Raw genomic sequence first — 27,921 nt, 5'->3', positions numbered from 1 at the left:
GAAGCAGGCTCAGCGGGCGGAGGGGCTGCTGTGAAGACCCAAAGCCTCAGGCCTGCAGCTGGGAGCCGGGAGCTGGGTGGGCCTGCCTCTCGGGGCGGGGCATCAGGCCTTTACACCCAGCCCTCGGGGCCCAGGCGGGGCGCTACCTCCGAGGTCACGTGGTGGGCAGGACAGAACGGGCACGTGCTCTGCCTCCCACCCAGTCCAGGGACCCTGCTCGCCGGCCGTGGGCGGTTTAGGCCAACCTCCCTGCCTCCCCCTGCTGCAGGCCCAGCCTATAAAGCCACCCTGCGTGTCCCCACCGCCCCTGCCACCCAGAGCCACCATGGCAGAGCTGCCGAGGCCGGAGACGCCGGGGGACCCCACTCTGTGCAGTGGGCGCTTCACCATTAGCACGCTGTTGGGGAGCGATGAGTCCCCACCGCCGGCCGCCTACGACAGCAGCCACCCCAGCCACCTGACCCACGGCAGCACCTTGTACATGCGAACCTTCGGCTACAACACCATGGATGTGGTGCCGGCCTACGAGCACTATGCCCACAGCACCCTGCCCGGCCAGCCCCGGAAGGTCCGGCCCACACTGGCTGACCTGCACTCCTTCCTGAAGGTAAGCATCGCCTCCGAAGACTGGCCGCTTCCCTGCTGTGTGACCTGACCCAGTTACCTACCCTCTCTGAGCCTCAGCTCTGTCACCTATGCCATGAGGATTAGTGTCTTCCTCAGGGGTCGAGAGGCCCAAATGAACCGTGGACATGGGAGTGGGAAGGTCTGGGTACCTGTGATCTGCGTTGCCCGGTCCTCGGCAACCCAATTACGCCGACGAGGGCTGCCTAGAGAGGTGATGAGCTCCCCGTCCGTGGAAGCATGCAAGTAGAGGTTGCACAGCCCTGAAAGAGATGGAGAGAGGAGAGAGGAGGGGGAAGGTCTGCACGGGGAAGAGCCCTGCTGGGTTTGCTGCCTGGGGGGCTGGGCTGTGGAGGGCGGAGGGTGGGAGCTGCACTGTTGCGACCCCTGCCGGCCTCACCGCGGCCTCTGGGCTCCCAGCAGGAAGGCAGCCACCTGCACGCCCTGGCCATCGACGGCCGGCCCAGCCCTGAGGAGGACGGGCTGGTGGAGGACGGGGCGGGCGCCAGCAGCGAGGAGAGCCCAGTGCGCTTCGGCTGGGTGAAGGGGGTGATGGTGAGTGCGCTGTGAACGGGGTGTCCGGGGGCGAGGGTGGGTGAAGGGGGTGATGGTGAGTGCGCTGCAAACAGGGTGTCCGGGGGCGAGGGTGGGGCATGGAGCTCCGCCCAGCCTCAGCTCTGACCCTCAGGCCCCAAGCCCATCCCGCGCCTCTGTTTCCCCATCTGCATGTTTCCCCCAGCCCATTTTCTCTGGTTTTGTGCTTCCTGACCTCCATTTACTCCCTGGGGCAGATCTCCTTTTGGCTATTTACTTGTCCTGTGACCTTGGACACGTTACTTAACCGGTGGCTCCGTTTCCTTATTTGTGAAATAATTAGCATTAAACCTGTTAATGGATGTAAAGTGTTTGGAGCAGTGCCGGCCTGGGAGATGTTAGAAGAAATGGCATTTTCCCCAAAAGGCCACCAGAGGGCAGCACCGAACACACAAATCCACAAACGTGTTTTTCTCATTTTCCATGATGGGAAGGGCCCAGTTTGCTGTAGGGTAGAGCACCAGGAAGTCTCCAGACAGCAAAGGAACACGTGAACTTGGCTTTGGAAGACACTAGGGGACCATTTGGAGGGGGTGGCATGAGATGTAAGACAAAGCTCTCGTCTTGTTCTGGGAGGCAGTGGGCCTGGGTTCTGACCTTAACTCTGCCGAGCTGCCTGCTGGCTGTGCCCCGTTTCTCCGTGGGACCCGTGAGCACCCCAGAGGCGCGTACGGAGATTCTGGATCTCCCTCCCGGACTGTGGAGTCCGTGGAGAACAGAGCCCCACGCCCCGGCCCGGCCCGTTCAGCAGCTCCGAGCAGATGGAGGGCCTTAGAGCTCCCCAAGACTTGGCCGGGGCAGCGCTTCCCCCTGGGACTCAGCCTCAGCCAAGGCCTCCGGCTGTTTTAAATTTGGAGGCTGAAGTCACAGCAACTCGAGGCCCGATTTCTGCCTGTGTGGGGGGCCTTGGCGCAGCTAGCATTGGCTAATCTCCCCCTAAATGCCGGGCCCTGCACCAACGGCTGGCCCTTGGGGGTCCTGGGCTGGGAGTAGGGGTGGGTGGTGATGCTGCGGCCCACCCTCAGGCCCCAGTGAGAGGGCAGGAAAGTGGTGGGCAGCCCATGCCCCTGCCCCACACAACCAGAGGGCACTGACGTGGTTAAAGCAAAGAAAGGACCCATGTCCCCCAGGCCCAGGCGCCTGATGCCGTGCCATGACTGGGGACAGGGACTTGTGTGTTTAGCCTTGGGGTCTCTGGCCCCCCCCACCCCCCCCGCCCCCGTGGCCTCTGACTCCCCTTCTCCTCCCAGATCCGTTGCATGCTCAATATCTGGGGTGTGATCCTCTACCTGCGGCTCCCGTGGATTACGGCGCAGGCGGGCATTGGTGAGTGTCCTTGGCGGGAGGGGAAGGTGAGCGTGAACGTGGGCTGCAGAGACCCTGGTCCCCTGCAGGGACAGAGGGCAGGGTGGTGTGGCAGAGGAGCACGGGACACGGAGTCAGCAAGTCCAGGGCTCTTCCCCTCAGCAAGTCTCTTAACCTCTTGGAGCCAAATTCTACTACAGAGAACCCGGGTTAGAAGCTCAAACTCTGCAAAGAACAGGTTCAGATGCTAGCTCTGTGCCATGCTGTGTGACCTTGGACAAGTTTTTTAACCTCTCTGAGCCTCGGTTTCCTCATCAGTAAAAGGGGGGTGGTAAGACCTGTTGTGGGGTTTGTATGGTGCACGTGAACAGCACAGGACCGGGCACCCAGAGGTGCTCGTCAAATGGTAACTATTACCTTATGTTTTATTATTAAAGGAGGGTACCTTCCCTCCCATTCCTAATGATCTTTTACATGTTGGCTCAGTAGCTCCCTGATGGACCAGGGAGGTGGGCAGGGACCCATTTTCCAGATAAGTAAACAGAGGCTCAGAGAAGGGAAGCGATTTCAGTTACTTGGCAAATCAGTTGGCTGACTCGGGTTTCTCACATGGCTCCTTTACCTGGGAAATGCCCCGACTGAGTTTTGGGGTGACCACGTCCCCGCCCACCCCCACAGTCCTGACCTGGATCATCATCCTGCTGTCAGTCACGGTGACCTCCATCACGGGCCTCTCCATCTCGGCCATCTCCACCAACGGCAAGGTCAAGTCAGGTGGGCCCCCCACCCCACTGCTACCCTTCCCCACCCGCCTCCTCTTGCAGATCCCCCAGACTTCACCCTGGGAATGGTCTCTGAACCACTCCCCACCCCCAACCCAAACTGGGGCACCGAGGCTGCTCCTTCGGGCTCCGCCCACCCACGGGACGCCCGTGGTCCCCTCTCCCAGCCTCGCTTCTGCGCCCCAGCCAGCTGACTCCGCTGGGCTCATGGCTCCTGGCTCTGGCCCCCACAGGTGGCACCTACTTCCTCATCTCCCGGAGCCTCGGCCCGGAGCTCGGGGGCTCCATCGGCCTCATTTTTGCTTTCGCCAACGCGGTGGGCGTGGCCATGCACACGGTGGGCTTCGCAGAGACGGTGCGGGACCTGCTCCAGGTGAGGCCAGCGCTGACCCCGGGCAGAGGGAGCCCCGCCTCTCCGTCTCCTCACCCCAGCGGGCGGGCCTTCCTTGGCCGCGGTCGGATGGCTGTGGGTGCCGTGACAACCCCATCGAGGAAAGGCCATCCCCAGAGTCCCCTTCGGGGCTGCGTGCTGCCTGAGGGCCACTTGCCCCGGCCCCAGCAGCTGTTCTGGGGGGTCTGTTGGCAGGGAAGGTGTGTGGGTCGGTGTCTTCCTGGGAGAGGTCACCCAGAGTGAGGTGACTCAGGTGGAGGAGTCTGGGCGGGGTGCTCAAGGGCAGCACGTGGCCGGCCTGTCCCCTCCCCCAGGAGTACGGCTCGCCCATCGTGGACCCCGTCAACGACATCCGCATCATCGGCGTGGTCACCGTCACCGCGCTGCTGGCCATCTCCCTGGCCGGCATGGAGTGGGAGTCCAAGGTGAGGCCGGGGTGTTGGAGAGGGACCTGGGGTGTCACGTGGAGCCTCTTCTTCTTCTTCTTCTTCTTTATAATACATGTTTTTATTGATTTCAGAGAGGAAGGGAGAGGGAGAGGGAGAGAGATAGAAACATCAATGATGCGAGACGATCACTGATGGGCTGCCTCCTGCATGATCGAGCCTGCAACCCGGGCATGTGCCCTTGACTGGGAATCAAACCATGACCTCCTGGCTCATAGGTCGATGCTCAACCACTGAGCCACGCCATCTGGGCCTACCTCTTCTTATCTGTATTAGCAAGGCTTTAAGATCTGCCGCTGTGGCAGACCCTGTGGAAGGGGCCTTAAACAAGAGGCGTTCATTTCTCTCTCTTCTAACAGCCCAGGTGTCCCTGGTTCTTGGGGCTCAGGTACCCAGATTCCTTCCCTCCTGTGGCCTCTCTACCCCTGGGGTGTGACCTTCACCCATGGTCCATGAGGACCCACCACCACGCCCACAGTCCAGGCAGCAGGAAAGGAAATATCCCTTCCCCTCGTATCCCACCAGCCAGAACTCGGCCTCATGGCCACCCCTAGCGGCAGGGCTCTGGGGGAACGTGGTCTTCATTTGACCCTCTCCAGCCAGCAGTCAGAGGGTTAGCGGGGAAATGGGGGGAGGACAGATGTTGGGCTGCAGCTGGCAGGCCTGGCCAGACCTGGCCCCCACCTTCTCTCCTCTCTCCCCCTCGCTCTGACCTCCAGCTACACTGGCCTCCTCGCCGCCCCTTGAGTGCACCAAGCTTTGCCCCATCACCCTCTCCTTAGGACCCTCAAGACCCCTTTCCAGGCCACCCTGCTCAAGTAGCTCCCGAACCAGTCCCCGCCACAGCCCTGTTCTCACTCTAGACTCATGTTCTCTCTCAGCAAGACAAGGGCCTTGTGTGAGCTTAAGTCCTAGAAGAGAGCATGCAGCGTGATGATGAATGAATGATGACTGAGTGAGTGAATGAATGAATGAGAGAGAGAGACCTTGAGCGGGCTCTTCCCTGCTGGGGTGCCCTCAGAGTGGGGGGAGGCCATCTGACCTCTTGGCCCTTTGCCCCCAGGCCCAGGTGCTCTTCTTCATGGTCATCATGGTCTCTTTTGCCAACTACTTGGTGGGGACGCTGATCCCCCCGTCCGAGGACAAGGCCTCCAGGGGCTTCTTCAGCTACCGGGGTACGTGCAGGTTGGGGCCCTGCCCACGGGGACAGGGACAGTCTGCCCGCCCAGCTGGCCTCTTCTGTGGGCCCCGGGAGGATGGGATCCCGGGCTCCCTGCCAGGAGCTGCCGCCGGAACGCCCTCCCTGCCCGGCCGGCCCAGTGAGCGGCGAAGCCCTGACTCGGGCCCTGGTTCCTAGGGGACATTTTTGTCCAGAACTTGGTGCCCGACTGGCGGGGCCCGGACGGCAGCTTCTTCGGGATGTTCTCCATCTTCTTCCCCTCGGCCACAGGCATCCTGGCGGGGGCCAACATCTCCGGGGACCTCAAGGTAGCAGCGCCCCCCCTCCCTCTTCCTGGCCCTCCCTACCAGCGTCCCCCGGGGCGCTGAGCTTGGCACCCCGGGGCAGACCTAAACTCCAGTCCAGCCCAACACAGCTCAGTCCAAGTCCATGCCGCTCACTCCGCTCAGTTCTCAGGCTGTCGGTCGGCATCGATGACCCTCTAGGCCTTGAGGGCCACCCCCAAAATGGGCTAGTGTCCTCCCTCGCTCCTGGGAGTCAGCCTAAGGGGAAGACAGACCCAGCCTGACCTTCCAAAACTCAGGCCGGATCCCACAGATCTTTGCTGGGCTGACATCCTCCCAGGGCCCTCCGCTGTCTAGATGCAGGCAGGCTCCTCGGCTCGGTGTTCAAGGTCAATGTCGCCACTGCCATGACCCGCCCCAGCCCAGGCTCTGCTGCTTTGCCGTGCTGCCCTGTCCCCCCGCTCGCCTTTGCCCCGCCCTCTTAGACCCCCTGCCCTTGTTTCTTTACCTCACAAAGTCTGTTCCTCTTTCATTTTCCAAAAAAATGTTTTTTATTGATTTCTGAGAGGAAGGGAGAGGGAGAGAGAGAAACATCAATGATGAGAGAGACGCTTCGATTGGTTGCCTCCTGCACGCACACTGACCAGGGCCAGAGATCGAGCCAGTAACTGAGGTACGTGCCCTTGACCAGAATTGAACCCAGGACCCTTCAGTCCACAGGCCGACGTTCTCTCCACTGAGCCAAACCAGCTAGGGCCAGTCTGTTCCGCTTTCAAATAACACCTCCATCCTTACATCTGTCCCGGCGCCGCCATCAGCACATGGTCCTAGGGCGGCTCGTGAGCCGCGATTTGCCAACCACTGACCTAGACTCTCGATTCCAATAATTACAGGCCGTTGTTGTTCTTGTGATTAAGCCCCTATCCCAGTGGTCTGCAAACTCATTAGTCAACAGAGCGGCAAACCGCGGCTCGCGAGCCGCAGTTTGCAGACCACTGCCCTAGAGTAATGATGTCAGGGCCTAACTGTCTCTGTGCGGCTGAGGCTCAGACACACACGAGGCGCTCAGTCCACGTGTGTGTGGAGCGGTGAGTGGGGACGTAGCACACGAGAGCTGGGAGCGGGTGTTTCCTGCGCACCGCCTCCCCCGGGGCCTGTGGCGACAGCCGACAGAAAACGGACCGGCCTGGAGCGGCTGGAGTCCTCTCCCCGCCCGGGGCTCCCGGGGCCTGGATGAGGTCTCAGCCCTCTGACCTTGGTGGTGGCCTGTCCTCCTGTAAGCCCCCAATTGCAAAGTCCCTGCTCCTCTGCGCCCCATCCCGAGCCTCAGACAAGGGCCGGGGCTGGGATCGCTGATGCCGCTCTGCCTCCCTCCCAGGACCCCGCCATCGCCATTCCCAAGGGGACACTCATGGCCATTTTCTGGACCACCGTCTCCTACCTGGCCATCTCGGCCACCATCGGTAAGTAGCGCCCGGAGCGCTGCGGAGGGGGGTCACAGCGTGGGGTTCAGATCTCTAACAGGGAGACCTGGGCTGGGAGGACTTTGCAACCCCAAGAAGTAGAGGCTTAGACCTTATTTTTATTTTATTTTAAATATATATATTTATTGATTTCAGAGAGGAAGGGAAGGGAGAGGGAGAGGGAGAGATAGAAACATCAATGATGAGAGAGAATCATGGACCGGCTGCCTCCTGCACGCCCCACACTGGGGATCCAGCCCGCAACCCGGGCACGTGCCCTGACCGGGAATCGAACCGTGACCTCCTGGTCGACCCTCAACCACTGAGCCACGCCGGCCTGGAATGGACCTTCTTTTGAGGGCACCTGTGGTGACCAGAACATCTCCATGGGGGGGGCGGGGGTCAGACCAGGCCCTTCAGTTCCTTCAAGTCCGAGGCTACAGATCCCCGGGTGTGGAAACCATGTTCCGACGGCAGGAAGAGCAATCACGTAGCGGCGAGGGGACATTCTTGTCCTCTGGAGGGAAGATTTCAATGGAGGACAAAGCGTAGGAAAGCGAGCGAGAAGGTGCTGGCCGCAGCAGAAACAGGAAGCGGTGGAGCCGGGCTCGCCCCAGGCCCGAGCTGCTGTCACCTGCCTCTCCCCGAGACCCCCACGGGGGTTCTTGCTCCTTGTGAGGGAAGCTACTCACCGATGACCAAGGGACGCGGGCCAGGTCACAGCAGGCAGGTCTGGGGCCCGGGCCTTTGCTTTAAGGAGGACATTGGGACCTCAGAGAGGTCACCTGAGCGCGCTGTGCCTCTGGAGTGAGACAATAAAAGTACTAGTAACACCTGCTTCCCAGGCCTGTGCCTGGCACACAGTAGGTGCTCCTGTGTGTTAGCGAGTATCAGTGTCTTCACTATCATTATTATTATTATTGTTATTGTTATTATTGTCGTCATCGTCATATCGCATCGGCAGCATCTCCCTCTCTGCAGAAGTGGCCAGCATTTTGGGGGTGGGACAGAGGAGAGCAAAGGGAAGGGAGCAGACCTCCCAGCCCTCCTTCCTCCTCAGGCTCCTGCGTGGTTCGTGACGCCTCCGGGAACCTGAATGACACGGTGACCCCGGGCCTGGGCGCCTGCGAGGGGCTGGCCTGCGGCTACGGCTGGAACTTCACCGAGTGCGCCCAGCAGCGCAGCTGCCACTACGGCCTCATCAACTACTACCAGGTACCGGGCCGGCCGGGAGGCCAGCCCCACGGGACCCAGGGGCTGCCGAGGATAGGCATGGTTTGGGGGGCTGGGCCCAGGCATGGGGGGAAGAGGTTTGGGCTCAGTCCCTGCCTGGTGGACACTGGGGTCCCGGGGGATGGTTGTGGGCTCAGATGGAGGCGTCAGGACCCAGCCCTGTGAGAAGAGGCGACCGGAGTGCCCAGGTGGGGGCTCCGGCCTGTCCCCCCCATGCCTGCCCTGAACCCCGGGTCCCTGCAGACTATGAGCATGGTGTCCGGCTTTGCACCTCTGATCACAGCCGGCATTTTCGGGGCCACCCTCTCCTCTGCCCTGGCCTGCCTCGTCTCGGCCGCCAAAGTCTTCCAGGTGAGGCTGCGGAAGGGGGGCTGGTCGGTACCCAGGAGGCCCCGGTGCAGGGGTCCCCGGGGGATGCCACAGAGGCCGGGAGGTGACAGGTGACAGGCATCCAGACTGGAGTAAAGGGTTGGCGAGCCAGCTCCTGCAGGAAGCAGTGCCTTGTGGGGGGGGGGGGGTGCGTTTCCCACCCAAACTCTCCCTTGTGCAGCCTGGCATCCTGTCTGCCCCCCACCCTCTCACTTTCCCTTTTCACTGTCTTCCTGGGGAGCAGGAGGGCGGGTCACTCCTTTAACAGAAGCCAGGTCCAAGGGAGCAAGCAGCTCTGGGTCCAGGCGCTGCAGGGGAGAGGCGGGGCGAGGAAGGAAGGAGGGGTCCCGGCCGCAGGGAGAGGCGGGGCGAGGAAGGAAGGAGGGGTCCAGGCGGCTGCAGGGAGAGGCAGGGCGAGGAAGGAAGGAGGGGTCCCGGCCGCAGGCTGAGCGCGTGTCCTGTGCCCACAGTGCCTGTGCGAGGACCAGCTGTACCCTCTGATCGGCTTCTTCGGCAAGGGCTACGGCAAGAACAAGGAGCCGATCCGCGGCTACCTGCTGGCCTACGCCATCGCCGTGGCCTTCATCATCATTGGTGAGCGGCTGCCCGGGTCCGAGGGCCACGGGCAGGGCTCCTTTCCCTGCTGCTCACCCGTGTGCCCAGTGCCCAGCCGGCCTGGCCGGTGTCTGCGTAAGAAGCATCGGTGCATTGGCTGTGCCCTGAGGGGCCCCCCTGCTTGGGATTTGATGTCCTTTGATCTGGGGGGTCTGGGAGGACCTCAGACGGAGGCGTGACCTCAGAAGCTCTGGGCGGGGCTCCTGTGGCCATTCAGTGGGACCCTGTGCAGACAGGGTGCTTGTCTTGTTGGGGAACCCCACAAGCAGCCCCGAGACGAGGATTCCCAGTGTGCCCGGGGATGCAGGGGGCGGGTCTTGAGCAGCTTCCGCTGTAGGGGGACGGTGATACGGTCTCAGGGTTTCAGATCAAAGACGACGTGTGTCTTGGGTCACGCTGTGAAATGCATTTCTTACTGTAACTTGTGGTCACACAACGGTGACGGCCCCTGTCCTTGGTCGCCCCATCTCAGGATGGGGTCTACTCTCACGTCACTCTCTATCTCCTTAAAAGCTGGCACTCGACAGTTAACAAAACACTGGCCCTTTGAGCTTCTCCAAAGGCTGGGCCCATTCCACAGATGAGAAGGTTGAGACTCGCTGAGCCTCAGAGGCCTGTCTGGGGTGCCCCACGCTTGGAGGGCGGTGCCAGGTGGCTCCTTGGCAGAGTTGCCCAACAGGCTGTCCTCTCTCCCTGGGTCCCTGAAGCCGAGCTTAACACCATCGCCCCCATCATCTCCAACTTCTTCCTGTGCTCCTACGCCCTCATCAACTTCAGCTGCTTCCACGCCTCCATCACCAACTCCCCCGGTGAGCAGCCCCTCCTCCTCCAGCGGAGGCGGCACTTGGGGCTCTGGGACGGAGTGGGGGGCGGGGAGAGGAGTCCTGAATGCAGGTGGGCGGACCAAGGTCACCTCTCAAATCCAAACCAATGAAAGGCACCATTTACAGAATAATAGTAGCCGCCCTTTACCCAGCCTCACAGTGTGCACCGTCCTGGGTGAACGGACAGCCAGTCTCACCGGAGTCCGCAGTCTGAGCCCCAGAAAAAGAAGGGAACTGGCCCGGCCACAGTCGGGGTTGCTGCAGGTTGCACGTTGCACAACTCCAGGGGGCCCCGCTCGCAGGTGTCACGGGTTTGAGTGTTGATGATAACATTTCCTGGCAGGTGGCAGTCACGAGTCTCGAGGAAGACTTAGCTAATTAGCCCCACTTTGCTGGCGGGCTGGTCGCGGGGCGGCCTTTTCTACAGACCCTGGGCCGTGGTGCCCGGCGTGGTGCCCGGCGGCTGTCGCTCGCGGTGGCCCTGGGTGGGCTGCGGTGTGGAGCCGGGCAGAGCACCTCCCTGCCCTCCACCTCACCGGCTCGGCCCCACTCGCGGGAGCCGTGCTGTTGCTGACGCTGATGTCTCGTGGCCGTCTGTGGCCGGAGCTGGCTGCCTCCTCGGTGTCGCCTGCTGACGTGGCAGACAAGACCGGCATGGGGTCCTCCCGGGCCCCCCAGGCCCAGCCCCAGGAGGCAGGGTGGGCACAGGCTGGGACCCCGGCCCTGGGCCCTGTTGGCATTGCCACCCAGGCCTGCCCAGCGGCCGAGCGTGCCCACTGACCTGCGTCCCCGCTCAGGGTGGCGGCCCTCCTTCCGGTACTACAGCAAGTGGGCGGCGCTGTTCGGGGCGGTCATCTCCGTGGTCATCATGTTCCTCCTCACCTGGTGGGCGGCCCTCATCGCCATCGGCGTGGTCCTCTCCCTCCTGCTCTACGTCGTCTACAAGAAGCCAGGTGCGGTGTCGGGCTGCGAGGGCCCAGGGTCCCCTCCCCCGAGGCCCCCCAGCAGGCCGTCCGACCCTTCAGCCCAGCTCAGGGCCCCGCGCCGGGCTCCGGGCTCCCCGTGGCGGGAGGGGCCTACGGGACTGTGCCCACTGAAAGCCACACCTCGCTTCTGGACCCTCCCCTGGGCACCCAGGGCCCCGCCTGGCCAGGCCCGTCCTCCTGGGAGTGGGCCCTGGTTACACTAGGCCTGAGCGTGGCCGAGGGGTGGCCCGTGTGCAGGGGTGTCTGCGTGCATGCGGGCAAGGATGCTGGGTGACAGCCACCTGGGGGCGGGTGCAGAGCTCCAGGGAAACCTAAATTCTACATCTGAACGTGGCCTTCAGGCCATTGCCAAGGTCTGTTTGTCAAGGGAGGGCACCGCTCGGCAGAGTTCAATACTTGATGTATAGCAGGTAGCCGTACGGCATGTGCAAAGGTTAAGAACAGGTGCCAGGCGGCCCTGCTCCCCTGGGTGCTGGGTCCTAAAGAATGCCCCCGCCTCCCCCGCCCCCGTGTCTGCCTCTCCCCGTGGTTCTGACCTCCCCCCCCCCCCCCCCCAGAGGTGAACTGGGGCTCCTCGGTGCAGGCCGGCTCCTACAACATGGCCCTGAGCTGCTCCGTGGGCCTCAACGAGGCGGAGGATCACATCAAGAACTACCGGTGAGCAGCGCCGGCGCCGGGACCCCCGTCCCTGCCTGGGGGGCTCCAGGCCGAGAGCTGTCCGCCGACGAGGGCAGACGCAGGGTGGGCACAGCCCCCGCCAGAGAGGGAACAGAGGTGCCCCGCCTGGGGGTCAGGGGACGGGGTTGACATTGCCAACCAAGGGGACCCAGCGAGAGGGGTGACCCTTCTGTATCTCAGAAGATGCTCTGCAGCGCAGAGGGCTCCGTCAGGGCGACAGGCGGGGGAATGTCCGCACAGGAGCCGAGAGGCTGACTGACTGACGAGCCTCTGCAAAGCCGGTTCCCTCCTCAGGGAGGAGCATGCTGCCCCCAGGGCCCCTCCCCCCCCTTCCCGCCAGATCGCATGCTAACGATCGATCGGTTCTATTGATGTTGTTACTGCGCAAGTGCCCTACGTCCCCCCACAGCCCCTGAGGGTACGGAATGACTAACCCCATTCCCAGGGTGGTTAGGCACCGGCCCCAGGCCACACCGGGAGTGGCCAATTTTGTCTGACTGAGTCTGGTAGCGGCCCTTGACCATGACCCTGGGCTGCCTCTAGACTCAGAGGCTGAGCCACCCACCCAGGTGCCGACACAGGGAGCTGGTACGTGACAGGCCGCCCACCCCATCTTTACGCTCCCACCACCACCTGGGCTGGGCAGGAGCGCGGGGAGGAGTAACAAGGGTGGTTCGCCAAGTGGAGCGTTTGGTGGCGGAGCAGAAGGACGAAGGAGGCCCGGGGTGGCGGCCACCACGGAATCTGTCAGGGCCCGAAGCCACCCTTGGGTCACGGCGGGAAGATGAGGTCCGCTGTGCAGGGGCCTCCCGGAGGCCACGCAGTGGTTCTAGGAGGGAGGCCAGCAGGCGGTGGGAATCTGGGCCCCGTGGGCTCCGTCCGGACGGCTCACCCCTTTTCCCTTCCCCTCCTCAGCCCCCAGTGCCTGGTGCTCACGGGGCCCCCCAACTTCCGCCCGGCCCTGGTGGACTTTGTGGGCACCTTCACGCGGAACCTCAGCCTGATGGTCTGCGGGCACGTGCTCATCGTGAGTGCCCCCTGGAGGTGGGCTGGGGTGGGGCTGTGCTCCTCAGGGGCCTGGGGCGGGGTGTCCACCCACGGGACACCCCTCCCCCTCCCCCCCTCACTCCCCTGCGTCCCGCCCAGCGGGCAGCCTCCAGGGCAAGAGAGGGGCCGAGTTTCAGGCCAGGGGCAAAGGCAGTTTCTGATGTCACCTGCCCCCCCCCCCCACCCCCCGCCCAGGGACCCCGCAAACAGAGGATGCCTGAGCTGCGGGCCATCGCCAACGGGCACACCAAGTGGCTGAACAAGAGGAGGATCAAGGCCTTCTACTCGGACGTCCTCGCCGAGGACCTGCGCAGCGGGGTCCAGGTTCTCATGCAGGTGCGGCTCGGCGTGGCCGGGGCAGGGCGTCCGGGGCTGAAGACCCCGCTGCTGCAACAGGAGCCCACCTTTCTTGCCTTGGGACCCTCTGGAGTGTTTTTCTAAAGATAGAATTTGCCAACAGCAAAGTGAAAAAAATGTTAAGTGTAGAGTTTGATAAATGTTTTCATATGCAGACACGACTCAGTGGTAGGAAACCACCACGCAGATCAAGGTCGAGAACATTCCCCTGGGCCAGTCATTTTACTGCTCAGTTTTCTCATCTGTGAAATGGGCTGCATAGATAAATGACAGGTGTTAATTCTGACTCAATATATGGAAATCCCTTTTCATCGTTTTAAAGATTTCTCAAAACTAAAAAAGAAGAACATGTAGGGTCTTCTTTTGGGGTTATGCCACCAAATTTTACACTTTAAAATGATTAACTTTGTTACCTGAATTTCACCTCGAAATATTATATAATATTTTGAACATAAAAAAAACCAGGGAACTATCGAAGACACATGGATTAGATGACCCAGGAGCATGCCGAGCTTGGCAGCCTAGTGCAAGTCCCTTATCATGAGGAATAACTGGGGAGAGGAACGGGCGCTGGGATGGTCCCGGACGGATGGGCCGGTCCAGTCGCCAGCCGGGCGGGGACAGGCCGCAGGGATGGCTGTGGCAGCCGCTTTGCCTTTCCCAGGGTGCGTCCAGGCAGACAGGACCCTGGGCCAGGGGGTGTATTTCCTGGGTCCTTTGCCACGTGGTGGAGAGAGCAGCCGGGCCCAGAGCCCCACCCTAGTCAGACCAGGCCGGGGTGCGGCCTGATGCCCCGCCTCGCCCTCCCGCCGCAGGCCGTGGGTCTGGGGAAGATGAAGCCGGACGTCCTGGTGGTCGGGTTCAAGACGAACTGGCAGTCGGCGCCGCCGGCCGCGGTGGAGGACTACATCGGCATCCTGCAGTGAGTGCGGGGCGGGCGGGGCGGGGCTGGCCCTTGGGCCTGGGGGTTTCTGGGCCTTGGGAGGTGGAGGGGAGCAGTGGTGACTAAGACGGTTCAAAGCTGAGAAAGGGGTTAAGCAGGTAACACAGGGAGCAGAGCGGCCCAGGCGTGGGGCTCCGGGCAGCGGGGGACTGGCCAGCTGGAGACGGCCTCCGGCTCCAGGCGGCGTGCCCAGGAAGAAGCACGCTGGCATGGCCAGGCCTCCCGGTTTCACGGAGAAGCTGCAGGGTGGGTGTTCGGTGAAAACCCTGCGCCCGCCTGCGAGCCAGCTTGAGGACAGCACCTCGGAGCAGGCGGCGAAACAGGCCTCTGTGGAGGCGGCAGCGTGGGGAATGGCTGGGGTAACGCCACACCCTTCCTCACTGAGCTCTTGCTGTGCAGCGTCCAGGAAATGCCCGTCTGAGCGGCTCTCCTGCACTGATGTGGTGCCGAGAGGCAGTGTGCAGTCCTGGGGCAGCCTGAGTCCCAGGTCTGCTCAGAGCCAGCTGCAGACTGAGCCGGCCTCTCAGCTGCCTCTCGGAGTTACAGCAGGAGGCGGGACGCCGGCTCTCCGCTCCCCCAGCGTCAGCATTCCACGAGGCCACCCCCTGAAAGGTCCCTGTCCCAGAGACGTGCGATCAGAGGAGTCCAGAGAGGGCGGGGCTTAGCCTGTTAGATCAGCCCTAACGGGGGGCCGGGGGTCTGTGTCCACCTGCACTAAGTGTACATGATCCATATGGACAACCCCTTCTTTAGGTGTGAGCAAGGGCAGGTCACTCCCCAAAACTGGGCTTTTGTGGCTGTGAAATGAGGTAGTAACCCCCCACCGCTGTTGCCAAACTATCAGGAGCACGGGGTGTGGCCCGGAGACTGGTCTGACTCCGCTCCCGCTGAGTTCAGGGCCCTTGGGATCCACAGTGCGAACCGCAGAGCCGGTGGGTCCTGGGGACCCTCCAGGCTGCCTGCACATTGCACAGATGGGGAGACTGAGGCCAGGGAGGAGAAAGGGATGGTGGGAGGCAGGCCAGCTCCACACCTCTGGTTTTCGGGGGGCTGGGGGCCGGGGCTGCAGGAGCCTAACTCCACCTCCTTTCTTTCCAGCGACGCCTTTGATTTCAACTACGGAGTGTGCGTCCTGAGGATGCGCGAGGGGCTCAACGTCTCGGAGGTGATGCAGGCACACAGTGAGTGCACGGCCCGCTGCTCGGCGCCCGGCCAACACCGGAGCAGGGCCCCGGAGAGTTCTAGAACCTACTTTCTTTTAAGTGGTGGTGGGAAGAGAGGGGAAGGTGAGTTAGGAATGAAGGCCACGGACTCCTAGAGAGTCGGCTTTTCATGGTCCTTTAGAGCTCATCAGGTTTCCAAATGGAGAAACTGAGGCCCAGAGGGGGGGCGTGTTCCATTCAAGGTCACGCTTCCCGCTGGGGGCAGACCAGGCCTCCGAGCTGCCTGAGGCCGGCCAGTGCTTCAGTGACCCGACGGGCTGAGAAGGACCTGATCGAGGGGACCCGGACAGGGGAGAGGAGTGCCCGGGTGACACCGGAATAGGAAACCACACGAGGCATGGAAACGGGACGTTTTGGTCTCCAAGGCCATCGCTGGGCACGGAGTAGGGATGTGCTTAGCGTTTAAAGTCACGTATGACTGTGCAGACTCAGTTCATGCGAAAGAAACGACATGCATGAAAACAAACAGGGGCTGTGGCCCAGGGGACGGAAGGGGTGGCCGCTTTCTCGCAGGCAGGGCCTGGGGCCTGTCACGGAGGCCAGGCCGGCCGGCCCGGGCCCGGGCACTCAGTGAGCGTTAGCGCAGAGCGGCGGCCAGGCTCCAGCCGCTGGTCCAGGCGCCGGGGGTGCAGAGGGAGCAAAACTAAGTCGGTCCTTGGGGAGCAGACGTGCTGTTGGGAGACGCAGAGGACCCTCGTCAGACAGTGTCACCGCCGCAGGCGGGGCCCAGCAGCCTCTCTGAGCTGGGGGCCTTCTGCTGAGCAGGGGCCCCGGGGGAAGGCGCTCCTGGTTCCGGGGCACCCACCGCCAGGGCTGCGGGGAGGGGGCTGCCTGAGGGACAGAGCAAGCGGGTGGGGCGGGGGCGGGAAGAGTCAGGTCAGATCTGGAAGGTGGGGTGTCAGGACTTGCTTCCTTGCAAAAGGAGGAGAAAGAACCGGGGGTCCAGGGAGGACAGTCTGGAACACAGTGCGGTCCCTCTCTTGCAGTTAACCCCGTGTTTGACCCGGCCGAGGACGGCAAGGCAGCCAGCGCCACCAGGGCCCGGCCATCTGTCTCTGGCACACGTCAGTCCCCAGCCCGCTCAGGCCCAGGGCTCCTCCCTGGGTGACAGCTAGTGGGGGCCGCAGGGGAGCTTGGCCAAGGGCAGGGGCCCCTGAGACCTCTGGGGTCGGTAACTGTGGGGGTGGGGTGGCTGGGCAGTATTGATGACTGCAGACCTGTCGGGGCATCTGGGCATCGTGGGAACCCACCCAGCAGGCTCTGGGGCCTGTGTCCCACCCCCTCAAGGCTCTCTGGCCGTGCTCACATGTCAGGGGAGGGACAGGGTTCCCCCTCAGTCTTTTCTCCTCCCCACTCCCACCCCCACACCACTCTGGGAGGCAGGGGAACCCACAGGGCAGGAGCTGGGGGCATCTGTGAGGGGTCACTGGGGGTGCTCTGAGTCACCCCCTCCCCCAGGCATGCCCTCAGAGGGTGCACAGCCCCCAGGACGGCCAGTCCACCGCCCAGGGCGGCTGGCTGTCGCAGGCAGACGCGGGTGGGAATGAGCTGCCCCTGGTGACCGCCCCTCCGCTCCTCAGTGGACCCCGAGGCCCTGGTGCGGGAGGAGCAGGCCAGCACCATCTTCCAGTCGGAGCAGGGCAAGAAGACCATCGACATCTACTGGCTGTTCGACGACGGAGGTCAGCGCCCCTGCTCTCTCTCTCTCACACACACACACACACACACACACACACACACACACACACACACGTGTTCTCCCCAGCCGTCTTCCCTCCGCAGCCCTCTGTCTCTTGGCCTGCCCTTCCTGGCCGCTCTTGACACGGCCTCTGGTGGGACCTCAGAGCCCTGCAAAGCGGGGACCGGGGCCCCTGGGCTGGGGGGAGCCTCGTTGGGCTCCTCTGTTGGTCCCCAGCTTGTCAGCTGTCAAGTGGGACTTACAGGGAGGAGCCATGTCAGCGTGAGCTGGGACCTTCAGGCTCGATGGGCTCAGGGTTGCAGCACACGACATAAGTGGGGAAGGCGCTGGTGCCAGGAAAGCTCCGGAATATTGACTTCCCACAGAAATTCGCTCTCTCCCGTTTCTTCTTAAAACCATGAGTCCGCTCTGTCGGCCCGCCCTCTGATGTTTCTGCTCTGATAGACTATGTTCTATGGGTGACAGCCACCTTGACTGAGCACTTACCTCACCTAAGGCAGCCCCTGGTAGGAACTCTTATTAACCCCCTTTACAGATGGGGGAGACGAGGCCCGGAGTGGTGAAATAATTTGTCTGAGGTTACGCAGTCACCAGTGGCAGCCGGTCCTTGGCCTTGTGTGGAGAGATGACAGGGAGGTCTGAGGGCCCCCACCCACTGGTCAAATTTTCAATCTTCAAGAAATGCCCAAGATTCTGACTTTAAGTGAAATCCCTCAATTATCACATGCCAGCTCACTTATTTGAAAACATAGTGCAGGCCAAATAAACCCGAGCCCACAGAGCCCTGTGTGCATGCCCATTATACAGATGGGCAAACTGAGGTCTGGAGATGGGAATTGGTGAGAACCCAGAGAGAGCTCCACCCTGAGAGCATTTTCCTCTTGATTTCCGGGACCCTCCTTGCCAGGCCTCACCCTCCTAATCCCCTACCTCCTGGGCCGCAAGAAGAGATGGAGCAAATGTAGGATCCGAGTGTTCGTGGGCGGCCAGATCAACAGGATGGACCAGGAGAGGAAGGCGTAAGTGGGGAGCGGGCTGTGTCCCCTTGATAAGATGCAGACGCCCCAGTCCCGGCCATGACAGGGAGGGATGTTACATTTTAAAATGCACACCTGCTCAAGGAGGAACCTGTGTGAAATGAAGGCTGGAAAAGACCCCTCCTCCTGGGAAATGAGGCAGAGCTTAGAATCCGCAGGGCCATGTCCCCGCCACGGCTGGGTTGCCATCCCTAGTGAGACAAGAGGTGACTTCAAATCTATTTTTATTGATTTCAGAGAGGAAGGGAGAGGGAGAGAGAGATAGGAACATCAACGATGGGAGAGAACCATTGATCGGCTGCCTCCTGCACGCCCCCTGCTGGGGATGGAGCCTGCAACCCGGCATGTGCCCTGACCGGGAATCAAACTGTGACCTCCTGGTTCCTAGGTCCACGCTCAACCTCTGAGCCACCACAGCCAGGCCACGAGTGACTGCAGTGGCCAGGAGACTGGGCAGCAAATTCTATGGAATAGTGACAGTTCTCCTCCGACGTGGTGGCTGACTCTGCAGAAGGGATCTCTGCTCGGGGGCCCATGCTTATCTCCTACCAAGTTCGAGAAGGCGGGCCTGGCTGGGGCTTGGCAGGCGCCGGCATCCAGCCAGAATTTGGTGACACTGGGTTTTATTGGTCGCCTCTTTGATCAGATGTGTAGACACATTAAAATGGGAGGTGTGCTAGCCCAGAGCTGGTCACAGGTACTGCTCAATTACTTTTCCATGTCACTCGTCGTCAGCTGACCTGCCTTATCAGAATTTATTTATTGTCTGCCCCCACCCGCTCCCCCACCCCCGCTCAGGTTAGAATGGAAAGTCCATGAGGGCAGGATTTGCGTTGTTTTGCTCACTGCTGTGTCCTCAGCGGGCAAGCAATAACAATTTGTGGAATGAATAGATACATTAAAAATATTTCTATATTTAAAAAAATCTGCATCTTGCCCGGGCATGGCTCAGTGGTGGAGCGGCGGCCTTCGATTCCCGGTCAGAGCACATGCTGGGGTTGCCGGCTCCGTCCCCGGTGGGGCGTGCAGGAAGCAGCTGATCGATGATTCTCTCTCATCATTGCTGTTTCTATCTCTCTCCCTCTCCCTTCCTCTCTGAAATCAGTGAAAAGAAATATATTTTTTAAAATCTCCATCTTTCAGAATCATTTCTCTTCTGAGCAAGTTCCGACTGGGATTCCAGGAAGTTCACATCCTTCCGGACATCAACCAGAAGCCGCGGGCTGAGCAGTGAGTCCTCTGGGGGCAGGGAGTGGTGGTGGCGGGGTCGGGGGGGGGGGGGGGGGGAGGGCAGGCAGAAGGGCCGGCTTACGCCCTGTGACCCCTCTGCAATCGCCCCTTTCTCTCCCGTGAGCCAAGGGCAGGGGCGCTGTCCTCCCCGCCTAGCCCCGGCTCATGGGACAGCAGGGAGGGTGGGCGTTTGCAGGTGTTCCTTTTCCGGTTTGGCTCCTCCTTTGCACATCAGAGCTCTGGTCTCTGCCGGAAGCTCCCCGGGCGGGCGGAGGCACCGAGAGCTGCCGCCAGAGCCAGTGTTCTTTAGTGTTTTTATTGTTGTTACTTCTCACCCGCGGATGTTTTTCCATTGATGTTTAGAGAGAGTGGAAGAGAGAGGGACAGAGAGAAACATCGAAGTGAGAGACACATCGATTGGTTGCCTCTAGCAGGTCCCCGACTGTTCTTGGAGTTCTCACTGGGGCCTGGAAAGCAGGCCCTCTTACCGGCCTCCCTGCTCGCTCTGTCCCAGCACCAAGCGCTTTGAGGACATGATTGCGCCCTTCCGCCTGAACGACGGCTTCAAGGACGAGGCCACGGTGGCCGAGATGCGGCGGGACTGCCCCTGGAAGATCTCGGACGAGGAGATGAACCGGAACAGAGTCAAGGTGCAGAGGGAGAAGGGCCTTCCTTGCTGGGGGAGCGGTGGAGGCGATTTCCCGGGTCAGGACCCTGGGCCCGGGCGTCCTGAGCCTCCTTAACGCCCTCCCCTTGCCCAGCCCTGCCCCCCTCCCCCTCACACCCAGCCTTGGAGGCATCCTCAAGCCGCAGTCGCTGGGGCGCTGAGGGTAACCGGTTGTGGGTGTGGAACTCAGCCATCCTGGCTGGTCCTGGTCCTCCTGCCCACGTTGACGCCCCCTCGCCACGGCGATGGCCGGCCCGGAGCCGCCTCCCTCTCTCCCCGGACCTGTGTGCCTGGTGGCAGTGAGACAGGTGGGAGGCCTGGCTCCTCCCCTGGGCCTGTAGGCCCCGCCCCCGATGCAGCCACGGCCGTGGCCACCCCCTCCCCACACAGCACCCTCAGGATTGCGTCAGGGCTGAAGGAGCGGGTGGCCACCGCGGCTGTTCTGAGGTTCGGGGATCGGGGATCACAGTGTCACCCGGGGGTGGGAGTGCTGCTGTCACGTGGTGAGCGGAGGGCGGGATGATGCTGAACACCCTTCAGGCCACAGGGCAGCGCCCACAGGAATGCCTCCTCCCTCGTGTAGTCACGTGAGGCCCGGGAGCCTTGACTAGGCTCATTCACGACCCTCAGTTTTCCATTCTCTCAAATGGGTGTCCGTCTGCTGCCAGACTCAGGTGCCAATCACTTCTGGACAGTTTGGAGACAGGCTTGGGCTGGGCGGGAGTCCCCCCCACACCCCGGCCCCACACAAGCTTTGGGGATCCCCTGGCCCATCAGCAGAGGCCCTGCCAGAGGCACACCCAGCTCCTGGGGAAAGCTGGGAGTCCAAAGGAGGTTCTCCCGACCCTGTGATGGAGGGTGGTCCCGCCCCTGCTGGGTCCTCCGTATCAGGTGCCTGTTCACTCCACCTCCCCGCGCCCCTGGGGTGGCCGCATACGCATTTCACGGATGGAGACAGTGGGGCCAGGGAGTCAGCGCCTTGCTCAGCCCTCTCTATGCTGAACTAGCCGCTGTCCCAACACCACGTAAGGTGGTCCCCCCCCGTGGTCGTGAGGTCAGGCAAGGAGGCTTCTCGGAGGCAGGAGACGGATCCTGTCTGAATCGCGGAGGAGGCCGGGCTGGGTGGGGATGCCCCTGAGGACCTGGGCCGTGACCGCTGGCCTTCCCTCGCCCAGTCCCTGCGGCAGGTGCGGCTGAATGAGATCCTGCTGGATCACTCCCGCGACGCTGCGCTCGTGGTCATGTGAGTAGCAGAGGGGCCTGGCGCCCAGAGTGGCGGCTTTGGGAGGGTGGCCCTGCTGGGACCTGAGCCTTCTTCCCCCGTGAGGCAGAAGGGCCGTGTCTGCCCCACAGTCTCACCCGAGTGCCCTTACACAGAAGTCTTAACTTCACAGGGCGGAAGTCTTTTTTTTTAAGTGTTTACTGGGCCATTGCTAGCAAAAAAAGCAGAAGCCCGGCTGGCGTGGCTCGGTGGTTGAGCGTTGACTTATGAACTGGAGGTCACGGTTCAATTCCCGGTCAGGACACAGGCCCGGGTTGTGGGGCTCAATCCCCAGTGTGGGGCGTGCAGGAGGCAGCCAATCAATGATTCTCTCTCATCGTTGATATTTCCGCCTCTCCCTCCCTCTCCCTTCCTCTCTGAAATCAATAAAAATATACTTTAAAAAATAAGGAAGGGAGGAAGGAAGAAAGGGAGAAAGAACCAGGTACTGGAAAGGAAGGAGGAAGGAAGGAAGGAAGGAACAAAGGAAGGAAGGAAGGAAGGAAGGAAGGAACGAAGGAACAAAGGAAGGAAGGAAGGAGGGAGGGAAGGAAGGAAGGAGGGAGGGAGGGAAGGAGGGAAGGAGGGAAGGAAGGAGGGAAGGAAGGAGGGAGGGAAGGAAGGAAGGAGGGAAGGAAGGAAGGAAGGAGGGAGGGAGGGAAGGACGGAAGGAGGGAGGGGAGGAGGGAAGGAAGGAAGGAAGGAGGAGGGAGGGAAGGAAGGAGGAGGGAGGGAAGGAAGGAAGGAGGGGAGGGAAGGAGGGAAGGAAGGAAGGAAGGAAGGAGGGAGGGAAGGATGGAAGGAAGGAAGGAAGGAGGGAAGGAAGGAAGGAAGGAAGGAGGGAAGGAAGGAAGAAGGAAGGGGGGAGGGAGGGAAGGAGGGAAGGAAGGAAGGAAGGAAGGGGGGAGGGAGGGAAGGAGGGAGGGAAGGGGGGAGGGAGGGAAGGAGGGAAGGAGGAAGGAAGGAAGGGGGAGGGAAGGAAGGAAGGAAGGAAGGAAGGAAGGAAGGGGGAGGGAAGGAAGGAAGGAAGGAAGGAAGGAAGGAAGGAAGGAAGGAAGGAAAGGGGGGAGGGAGGGAAGGAGGGAAGGAAGGAAGGGGGGCGGGAGGAAGAACCAGGTCCTGGGGCAGGGAGTCTAAACCCCGCGGCTGTGTCTGGCGGAAGAGCCTGCGTGTCCGCTCCTGGCGTTGAGCATCTTATACACCAAGTAGAGGGGAAGAGCTCTGGGTGGCTCTGACAGCAGCGAGGTGGCCGTGCGTCCTCAGGACACGTGTCCGCCTGGGGCTGGCCGTGGGCAGAGACGGGAGAGTCCACGTGTGATAAGCAGAGGCTCCTGGCGGTGGTGGCGCCTGGCCGCTCCCCCTTTTAGGTAAACGTGGACCTGCCCCTGGCAGTTAGCGATGTTCACACACACACACTCACTCACACACACACACACACACACACACACACTCACACACACACACACACACACACACACACACACACACACTCACACACACACTCACACACACACACTCACTCACACACTCACACACACTCACTCACACACACACACACACACACACACACACACACACACACACACACACACGCACACACACTCACTCTCACACACACACTCACACACTCTCACACACTCACACACACTCACACTAATCTCCAACCCAGACTGCCGCCCCACCTTCAGGGGTCTGGACAATGGCAAATTCCTCCATTCCTTCCAGAAACCTGCATTCCCTAGAAATTCTGAGGAAACAGAAATTCCCCCAAGCCTCAGTAACAGGACGGAATCCCATTTCCCAGCATCTTCAGACCCAGGGGGCCATGCTCCAGAGCAGGGCTGAGGCAGAATTTGGTTGTTTGCTGCCTTTATCTGATTGTGGCCGGTTTCAGTTCCGCTTAACCTGCGCGGAACCAGCCTACAGCCAGCCCAGCAAGCTCTGCCCGGATCGACAACCTTATTTCTGGTCTAATTTGGGGGTCTAGACCCTTCTTTTTCCTATACAGACTCCCTCCTCAAAGCCAAATAGTGATAATCAAGATAACAAGCAGCATGCATTGATAGAGCCTGTCAGACACTCAAGGTATTGGGCCTGATTAATTTTCAAAACTCTATGAAGTGGCTCTATTTTAACCGCCCGCCACACACAGGCCCAACACCTTGAGTGTCTGACAGGTTCAATCACACGCGCACACACATGTGCACACACATACACACAGAGACACACACACACACACTTTGGAGATGAGGACATTGAGCCTCAGAGAAGTTAAGCAACTTGCCTGGGGCCTCACAGCTGTGCAGCGGGGGTTGGGCTTTGAAACTGTGACAGCGGTTCTGACGCAGGGTCACCGGTTTTGCATGTAGGTTAGATCCAACGCGGCCTTTCTTTGTGGCTAAGAGATGCAATTCTGAACAAAAAGTCCCTTGCCCCGAGTGGCTTTTTTTCTCACTTCCTGTGAGCTAGACTAGCCTGTCAGGGACTGGCGCTGCCCCCCTGGAGTGAGGGGTGTCCCCCGCCCTGAGACGCAGCCACCCGTCCCCTCATGACCTGGGAGGTTTCTGAATTTAGTGCCTGAAAATGTTGTGATCGCCCCCAGAGGGCATTTTCAGCCTTTGGCATAACGTAAATCAGGAAGTTCGGTTTCAATATGCCCACTTCCCTTTCCCCAGAGAGTCATCAGTCACTAACTCATCCCAACTAAGGTGACACTCGGTAACTAAATGTCCTTGTGCCCCCTGCCTTGCCCAGTCCTGGGACCTTGCTTTTTAAAAGAGGGTAGTGTCCCAAGTGAAGCTTTATTTTTTTTATTGATTTCAGAGAGGAAGGGAGAGAGAGAAAGAGAGAGAGAGAAACATCAATGATGAGAGAGAATCATTAATGATGGGAGACAATCATTGGTAGGCCGCCTCCTGCACGCCCCACACAGGGGATTGGCCCGCAACCCGAGCATGTGCCCTGACTGGGAGTCGAACCATGACCTCCTGGTTTATAGGTCGATGCTCAACCACTGAGCCACGCCAGCCAGGCCCAAGTGAAGCCTTTGAGGGTGGGGTTTTAAATAAGGAGCAGCTGTGTAGAGGCCTCGGTTCCCTTCTCAGCAGAAGTGGGGGTTGCAGGGAGCGGAGGCAGCTGGGGTGGACAGTCCCAGGACCTTGGATCAAGTCCCAGCTCCGCCACTCACCAGCTTGGTCCGTAATAACAAGTGATGAGGACGGCTGCTGATGGGATGAACGCTGGCGAGGGGCCCTCCGAGTGCTCGTCTTCCTCGGGCTCACAAACACCCCAGGAGGGAGCTATGTGTGTCCTCGCTCGAGGGCAGAGAACGCGGCTCGGGCAGCGAGCCGTCTGTGAAAGCCACACGGCTGACGGCGTGACAACGCCCGACTCAGAAGGCTTCTCTGACGCCAGCGTCACGGGCACCATCCTTTCTGCCCGGCGTCCCCGCTTTGGGCCCTGCTTTCTCCCCCGGGTTGTTTTGAGGTTCAGCTGAAACAAAACCTGCCGATGTGCAGCCCCATGTAAGGTGCTGCGGCCCCCAGTTCCTGGAACCCGGCTGGCTCTGAGCCGCTGGCTTCTCCCAGCGCCGAGAGCAGGCCAGCTGTGGCATCAGGATGCAGTCTTGGAATTTCAAGACGGGAAAGAAGTCCCTGCCTGAAGCAGCCATGAGGATATGGCTGAGCAGCCTCCTGGGCAGCATTGCAGTTTGGAGCAGGGGCCCTCCCAGGGCGAGGGCGGAGACCTGCTCCCAGGGCCTCACCTATAGGGGGACAAGGACACGCGTGTGAAGGTGTCATGTTGTGGCCGCAGGCGGGTGTGTGGCTGGAGAGGCAAGGCTGGCCTGATTGGAGTGGCCTGAGCGGTGGGATCACCCACTTAACATCCCAACTGATCGGAGCATGTTCTAGGCGCAGGAGAAGGGGTAGTGAATAGGACAGACCCGCCTGCTCATGAGTGAACATCCATTCTAGTGCGGGGAGACAATGAATGAATGAATGAATGAATGAATGAATGAATGGAGGGTTTTGAGAGTGTGAAGTGCTGTGGAGACAATGACACAGGGTGATGTGATAGAGATGGGAGAGCTGCTCTGTAGGGGGGCAGGGGGGGGTTACCAGGGAAGCAGGTGCACTTGAGCCAGGATCTAAATGATTCAAAGGAATCAATCAGATAAAGAGCTGGGGGCGCTGCCTGCCAGGTGGAGAGAGCAGCAGGTGCAAAGGCCCTGGGGCAGGAGCATTTTTTCCAGGGGTGATAAGAAAGCCGCTGTGCTCTAGGGCTGTGAGCAAGGCTGAGGGTGGGAGGAGGTAAGATCCGGGAGGCTGGTGGGGACCAGACCATGGTGCCTTACAGGCCATGGCTTCACTCAGAAATGACCTGTCACCTCCCTACAAGCACACTTAGAGTCGTGCTTGTAGGGAGGTGACAGGTCATTCTGGGGTGGCTGGGAAGAAGGGCGTGGAAGGGGTCACTAAACAGAGTTGCCCTTCAGAAAGCCAACGCGAGCTGGGCGGGTGCGGAAGGCCCGGGCTCACTCCTTGCCTGCCTTTCCCGGCCCTCAGCACCTTGCCCATCGGGAGGAAGGGGAAGTGCCCGAGCTCGCTGTACATGGCCTGGCTGGAGACGCTGTCCCAGGACCTCCGCCCTCCCGTCCTCCTGATCCGAGGGAACCAGGAAAACGTGCTCACCTTTTACTGCCAGTAACTCCCAGCGTGGCCACGCCTGCCCGAGGCTGAGGGTGCCCGGGACACCCACCTCTCCAGGGGACGAGGCCGTGCTCCGCCCACCCGAGGATCTGACTGAAGACGCTGCAGATTTCCCAACTCTGGCCGGACCCCACTCCCCTCGGACCTGGCCTCCGGCCTTTGTTTTATGGGCTGGAGAAGGAGCCTTTGAAGCTGGGGGGAAATTTCTCTGGTGGATCCATCATCCTCTTAAGTTCTTTTGATTTTGATGACAGCAAATTAAGATTTTATCTTTGACTTATAGACAAGTTTGAGTCAGAGTGTTGGCTGTTTGTGCAGACGTTTCCATGCCTGCCTGCCTCCAAGGTCAGGAGAAGGGGCGCCCCCATACACACACCTGTAGCCCTCACCGGAGGGATGCAGGGCTCCTGGAACCTCCATAACAATGCAGATTTCTTTAACCACCTCTCACCCCCTGCGCTTTCAATAATAATGTGTCTTCGGTGTTTTGCCTGCTTCTCTGGGAGACCAGGGACTTTCAAACTGTTAAGGGCTGCAGCCCACAGTGAGGAATGTATTTTACGTCAAGCCTGGGATATTTTACACACTTGTCCGCACTCAGGTGACACACCGATATTTGCTGCTCTAATTCTCCTTCTCCTTTGACTATTGGTTGCCATCCACTCATGAGTGTGGGACCCACTAATGGGGGTGACCCCGGTTTGAAAAACAGCATAGACCTTCCTTTGTGCCCTGAGGTTTTTCGACAAAAGCTGATATGAGAAAGGTCCTGATGGCCTCACTGCCCTTCCCATCCTCCCCCCCCCCCCCCCCGGGGAGAAAGGAGAGCTAACAAATAACACTCGGGGGGTGTATTGGGGGCGGGGGCGGCGTATCCAGAAAGAGCTTCCAGGGAGGGGAGGGATTTAGGGCGTCTGGTGCCAGGTGTTCAGCTTTAGGTTAGGTTGGGGATGGAGGCTGATGGTTGGTTAGGGATGCAGGTATGGGGGGTCAGGAACGGAGAAGCAGAGCTGGGGGTGCAAGATTGGACAAAGGATCAGAAAGGTGCCTGTGGGCCCGAGGTCGGGTGAAGGATGGGAGGAGGAGCCACTGGAAAGAGGTAGGGCCCGTGCTTTGTGGGTGCCGTAGAATGGGGTCAGAGTTGAGAACCTGGGGAAGATGGGCCTTGTTCATGCACAGGTGTTGGGTTCCCGGGACTGAACACCCCAGAATGCTTGCACCAACCAAGCTTGGATGCAGGAGCAGAATGAACGTGTAGAGACTCCAGTGCTGGTGGGTGAGGCTCCCGCAAGGCATCTCGGTTCTGGGCGAACGTGTGTAGCGTGAAGCGAGCCGCTGGCGGACGCGCCTGGCTGGGCCTTTTCCCGTAGACGGGGTGGCGGAGGGGCAAGGCCAGCCCCCTCCCAGCCCCTGATGCACCCACTCGGCTGTGCAGGGTTAGGACCAAAGGACATTGGCCCTTCTCGGGGCTCAGGCTCAGCAGGACTCCCAGAGTGACCCGCCTGGCTGAGCTGACTGCGTGGGGACAGAGCCCCGCTCCCTGGGGGCCTCGGGAGGGCGCCTGCCTCAGCCACTCAGTGGACCAGGGACCACCCTCCCCCAACTCCAGATAAGATAAAACCACAATCTGGGAGCCACATGGAAAACTATTTCCTGGCAAATGGACACGCCCTCTCCAGACCTCAGGGAGACCCGGATCCAGGAACAGAAAATGCTTTGGCTTCAGGCATTAAATACAAAAAGCAAAATTTCACTCGGTGGGAGACTGAATTTTTAACAATGATAATAGCTGGGCGGGTGGGGAGGGAATGAAAGCCTTGAGGGTTGTGGGGTCGAACCCTGGAGTCAGAATAAGACCACCGGAGGCTGCTGATTGATTAAAAAAGCAGACGAGGATTTATTGAGCTGGCCAGGACGGCCACGAGGGCACCGCACGCAGGTGGCCACCCTCACGACCGCACCGTCCCAGGTGTA

The 27,921-nt window shown here is 60.8% G+C and overlaps 1 protein-coding gene across 4 annotated transcripts; it reads left to right on the top strand.

Moving 5' to 3' along the window:
• Positions 1 to 325: 325 nt before the first annotated feature.
• On the top strand, positions 326 to 26,234 carry SLC12A3 (solute carrier family 12 member 3). Of its 4 annotated transcripts, none has more exons than XM_054710443.1 (26): positions 326 to 607; positions 1,048 to 1,179; positions 2,469 to 2,544; positions 3,202 to 3,297; positions 3,539 to 3,678; positions 4,011 to 4,121; positions 5,206 to 5,317; positions 5,500 to 5,630; positions 6,985 to 7,069; positions 8,130 to 8,284; positions 8,546 to 8,653; positions 9,142 to 9,265; positions 9,994 to 10,095; positions 10,908 to 11,063; positions 11,654 to 11,753; positions 12,690 to 12,801; positions 13,017 to 13,157; positions 13,994 to 14,100; positions 15,220 to 15,302; positions 16,331 to 16,395; positions 16,936 to 17,026; positions 17,951 to 18,062; positions 19,224 to 19,310; positions 19,825 to 19,960; positions 21,153 to 21,220; positions 25,804 to 26,234. In XM_054710443.1, the coding sequence occupies exons 1-26, from the start codon at positions 326 to 328 to the stop codon at positions 25,943 to 25,945; spliced, it is 3,054 nt and encodes a 1,017-aa protein (XP_054566418.1). In that variant the 3' UTR covers positions 25,946 to 26,234. The 4 variants fall into 4 exon arrangements, with proteins under 4 accessions (XP_054566418.1, XP_054566416.1, XP_054566417.1 ...); XM_054710441.1 differs by having other exon boundaries at positions 16,331 to 16,408; positions 16,925 to 17,026; XM_054710442.1 differs by having other exon boundaries at positions 1,045 to 1,179.
• Positions 26,235 to 27,921: the final 1,687 nt, after the last annotated feature.

Source organism: Eptesicus fuscus, chromosome 21, assembly GCF_027574615.1.
Source record: "Eptesicus fuscus isolate TK198812 chromosome 21, DD_ASM_mEF_20220401, whole genome shotgun sequence".
In the NCBI taxonomy this organism is placed as follows: Eukaryota; Metazoa; Chordata; class Mammalia; order Chiroptera; family Vespertilionidae; genus Eptesicus; species Eptesicus fuscus.
This window is presented reverse-complemented; position numbering and strand designations above follow the sequence as displayed.